Raw genomic sequence first — 4,233 nt, 5'->3', positions numbered from 1 at the left:
TAAGGGTCTTAACTGTGGACACTTATTGTCTATATAAAGACCTTTACCCTCCCTAGGTAGATAGTTATCTTCAAGTTCTTTAATAGTCACTTACCTACCTATAAGGTTTACGATCTATATGAGCCTTACTATCTATACATTAGATAGTTCTCTAAGTCCTCCGAACAGGACTAATGAAAGAGACGTTGATAATAATGTTAATAGTATTAAATTAGTACGTAATCTTATGGGAAGCTCTTTCTAGTCGATATCTACTTTTAGTTCTATCGTAGATGAAGTTGACGATCGCGCTGGCGAGAGCGAGAATAAATAAGATTACGAAGAGATAGCCGGAATAACTGGAAATGAATTTATGGAAGATAATTTTTATTTAAGGCTATTTAGTAGCGTACTATGTATCTTTTGTCGAGAGGATACTTTGTATTCTTACTTAGATGCGAGGGGTGCCTAAGCGCTTATACTGGTAAGAAATGAGTCGTTCGGGTATAGTTGTAGTCGGTGTAAAAGGAGGACCTAGGTATCTAGGGCTACTTTCGAACTCTTCTCTATCGGCGCTACTTAGGTCTGGCGAAGTATTACTCGTTTATATGCTGCTTGACGTGGAGGAAGGTTAGCTTAGGATGGAGAGTCCGTTTGAGAGGCCACATAAATTTTTTCTATCTTATATATAGCTATGAAATTACTGTACCTGAGGAACGGCTAGATTTTTGATTAATTTTGTACTCTTAAATCTGGCAGCAAATCTTGTTGTCGAGCGAAGCGAATGAGGCTTAGTTTCGCTAATGGTTTGCCTAGGAGGACTTGCTACCTCTTTTCGCCGTGGTCGATTCGCAGGAGGATTTGCACAGATTTTTCGCTAAGGCAGTCACGTTTCTTTGCTAGCGGCAATACGCCATCAGGTTGACCTGGTGACTCCGCTCGCCGGTGCAATGCAGTGTGCATCTATTCTGATCGACCTCGCATCGAACACCGCGGAAACTTGTGGTTTAGACCTCAGTTTCCAGAGGGGTGTGATTTGGTTTCGTATCGGGAAAATGCCGAGCGCCCTGCTAAGCATCCACTGACTTACAAAGGGGGCCTAATATGGCTCCCCAGCGATCGGCTACACTTGCCTCTTAGCTAGACTGTAACCAGGATAGCCAGGATCTCGCGGAGCAAAAGAACCGTAGAACGTAAATATACCCGGGGCGCATTTACGACGAGAGGTTACGAGTGCGACGGCAATGTAACAGGGAGTGTGGAAGATGAAGTCACCGCGCCAGAAGGAGGTAGTTTCCCTAAGAGCCATCGAAGCATAAAGAGAGGCTACAGAGCCTCCAGATAGGGGATAGGCTTCAGTACCATCATCATTGGATACCCAACCTTGTGGAATCGTAACGTTCTGTGACTCCTCTCAATACCCACCCCATGAAAACCGTACGCAGAACGTGCAGTTGTTACAGAAGATGTGTACCATAGGTAACGTAACCGATGATCTTCCATGGGTGATTGCGGCTGCCGCAGTCGCCGCTGTCGCAGCCCTCTACAAACATGATACTGACGTGAATACGTGTCCCAATCTGCCATAGATGATGTTGGCTAGAAGCATGCGAGTGAATTATGAGCGGTACATTGGGATGTCTGCTGCTAGTTGTCAGCCGTACATCGTCCTGAGACTAACTCTAACTGCTAGAGTAGGTATACTCGCATCTGCCGAAGACAATGTCGAGAATAGATTCCTCAGTGCGACTGGCTATCGAGGACAGATTGTAGCAGTAGGGAAGGAGCAATCAGGAGTCGAAATGGATGTTGTCTTCTGCTAACCGCGCCCCCTGATTGTTTTTCACCACATAGCATAAGTGTAGAAATTTTGTGAGTACAGTTGTCCTAGAGCCTGTGGTGAGAGCTAATGATACATAGATGCGAGTACAAATCAACACCTGCATCGATTACACTGCTCCCAGCCGTAAGCGACTCCTCCATACGCAAGCACACTGTGCAGTCACTGACAGATGCATACAGCAAGCGACTCCAGCTGGAACGAGACCTCCGCCGCCTGCCCAGCACACTCCAGTTCCTGTAAGAGTCGATGATACATTCTCAAAGAGGCCAAAAAGCTGACTAACAATGCAAACAGCCACTCTGCAATAACCTGCACGTCTCTTACCCTCGAAATATGCCGACGTCTAACTCCATCATCACTGCACCACTGCGAGAAGCACTCTTCGAGTGCTTCCGCTCGATCACCCGCCTAGTCCGACCGGAATTGCGTCGTCAAACCGTCCTGGTTGGCGGCGCAGCCAGCATTGCCCACTCCTCGGTCCTTGTGACAGAGGACGTGGATGTTGCGGCCCCTTCCAGCGCGTTAACCGACATCTGGGAGGGCATTTCGGCCGGTGCCCTCAAGCTTTCCTTCGAACCCGACGGCAAAATCGCGTTCGATGCCCCGAGACAAAACATCCGAGTCCGAGTCGACCTGCTCGAGATCGGCAACGGGTGCATCGAGCGGATTCACGCGACAGGACCCTTCTTTGAAGGGTCTGTTGCGTCCGTGTCGGATTTGTTGAGGTTGCGGGCCGTGACGGTGGTCGATCGTGGGAGCGATGGTGAAGTTGAAGACTTTCGATGGCTATTGTCGAGGGTGGCGAGCAGGGGTCAATTACTTCCAGAGCTTGACAACGAGGAACTGGAGTGTATGCGTAGGGCAGGGGAGTCCAGTCTGGGGAGGCTGGATCGCTTGGTGCTGGGAGCAGTGTTAAGCGCCAATAATTGGCCGGTTATATACCATTTCATCATATCTTAATTTGTGTTTTCTTTTTTTTGATAAAAATTTGGACTCATTACTGCTTCTTCAATTCGTGTGCTTCGCAAGCTCCAAATCGACCAACCAGGGTCTATGCATAAAGTCCTCGTATCCCATAATGGAGGCGTTGACGAAGAGTGTTTCCTTGCCCGCATCCAGCTGATACTCATCTTGGCTGCAGTGACTTGTTACGGCACATTTATTGAGCTTCAGCTTTTCCAGTCTCGCACGCTTTTCCTGGGCGGTCTCATCCGAGTCGGATATTCTGACTCGGAGCGCAGCCAATCTCTCAACAATTGGCGAATTTTCGTTGTTGATGGCGGTGAAGTGGGATGGTTGATCAATCCCGCTGTCTTTCCAGGTCACTACCCTTGCACCCCAACCCTCGTGGATATGGCCAAAGCAGTGGACGCGGGGTCGGGCACGAGCAACGGCGGTGAAAAGATCGGGGCAGCCCGCACGTTCGCGGCCGTGTGTGATGTCCATGATGCCTTTTGGAGGGCCGTGCGTCATGACGATATCGGTGTCTTCCTCGATATCGAAACGACGCCCTTTGTTTGGGTGATATTGAAAGCCCCAGGCGCCCAAGGCTGGAGTGTACGGACTGGCATAAACTTTTAGCACCGCTCCATTCTCGAGTGTAAAATAGTGAGTTCCCTGATCTAAAAAGACGATGCCCTCACTCCTTACGTCCTCAAATAATTGTCTTGCTTGCCCCAGGGTTCCGTATTCTCGAGCCACAATCTCGGGTTCCAGGGGTTGTGATGCCTCGGCAAGTTTAGCTTCGAAGGCAGTAATGTCCATGGTAAAATCATGGTTTCCAGCGATGACTAATTTGAGTGGAGCGTCAATCTTCTTGAGCATCTCGATTGAATTTCGAAATTCTTCTAGCTTTGAGCCGTCAGTGAGGTCACCACAGTGTAGGGCTACATCCACACGCTGTGGAGGCCGATCCTCAGAGCTGAAATCTTCGCCGTGTGTGTCGGACAGGATAAGGAGCCTCGTCTGGATTTTTTCTGCCATTGTAGAGTGATCGAAAGTGTTGAGGAGAATGTTTGATGTCGAGGGATCAAATTTCTAATGGTGAGAGACTGGTTTCAATGTTAAAAGGTTGATTGCTAAGCTTAAGAGATCCGATTAAGTCCTCAAGGTGCGCAATAGAGAGTAACGTCCGGGACTTTCGTAGAGAAGCAGTACGCAGCCGCTCGATGCCAAAATCCTGACCTTAAAACGGGAATAGGGAGGATGGAGTTGGGTAATTTATTGCCAATTAGACATTTTCTGGGACGAATAGAACGGCTGTCTGTGGAAGCATATTAACGTGGTCAACCAGTCACGGAGCGTATACACATATGGGTGGATAGAATAGGTCCTCACTGCGAAAAGTTTGGGAGAGAAGTCAAATGTGTGGTTGAACTCGCAGATTTCCACGGTAGGAGCCCTGGAGACAT

General features: G+C 48.5%; 2 protein-coding genes across 2 annotated transcripts; one reads left to right on the top strand and one right to left on the bottom strand.

Annotated features, from left to right (window-relative positions):
• Window positions 1-2,155: 2,155 nt before the first annotated feature.
• A1O5_13467 (uncharacterized protein) lies at window positions 2,156-2,782 on the top strand (the record flags this gene model as incomplete). Its single annotated transcript, XM_007754032.1, has 1 exon — window positions 2,156-2,782. The coding sequence occupies one exon, from the start codon at window positions 2,156-2,158 to the stop codon at window positions 2,780-2,782; it is 627 nt and encodes a 208-aa protein (XP_007752222.1).
• Window positions 2,783-2,830: 48 nt separating this feature from the next.
• On the bottom strand, window positions 2,831-3,805 carry A1O5_13466 (uncharacterized protein; the record flags this gene model as incomplete). The annotated part of the gene is made up of 1 exon (XM_007754031.1): window positions 2,831-3,805. The coding sequence occupies one exon, from the start codon at window positions 3,803-3,805 to the stop codon at window positions 2,831-2,833; it is 975 nt and encodes a 324-aa protein (XP_007752221.1).
• Between the last annotated feature and the right edge of the window lie 428 nt (window positions 3,806-4,233).

Source organism: Cladophialophora psammophila, assembly GCF_000585535.1.
Source record: "Cladophialophora psammophila CBS 110553 chromosome Unknown aczJe-supercont1.66, whole genome shotgun sequence".
Lineage (NCBI taxonomy): Eukaryota > Fungi > Ascomycota > Eurotiomycetes > Chaetothyriales > Herpotrichiellaceae > Cladophialophora > Cladophialophora psammophila.
The sequence above is the reverse complement of the archived record's forward strand: the minus strand, read 5'-3'. Positions and strand labels throughout refer to the sequence as shown.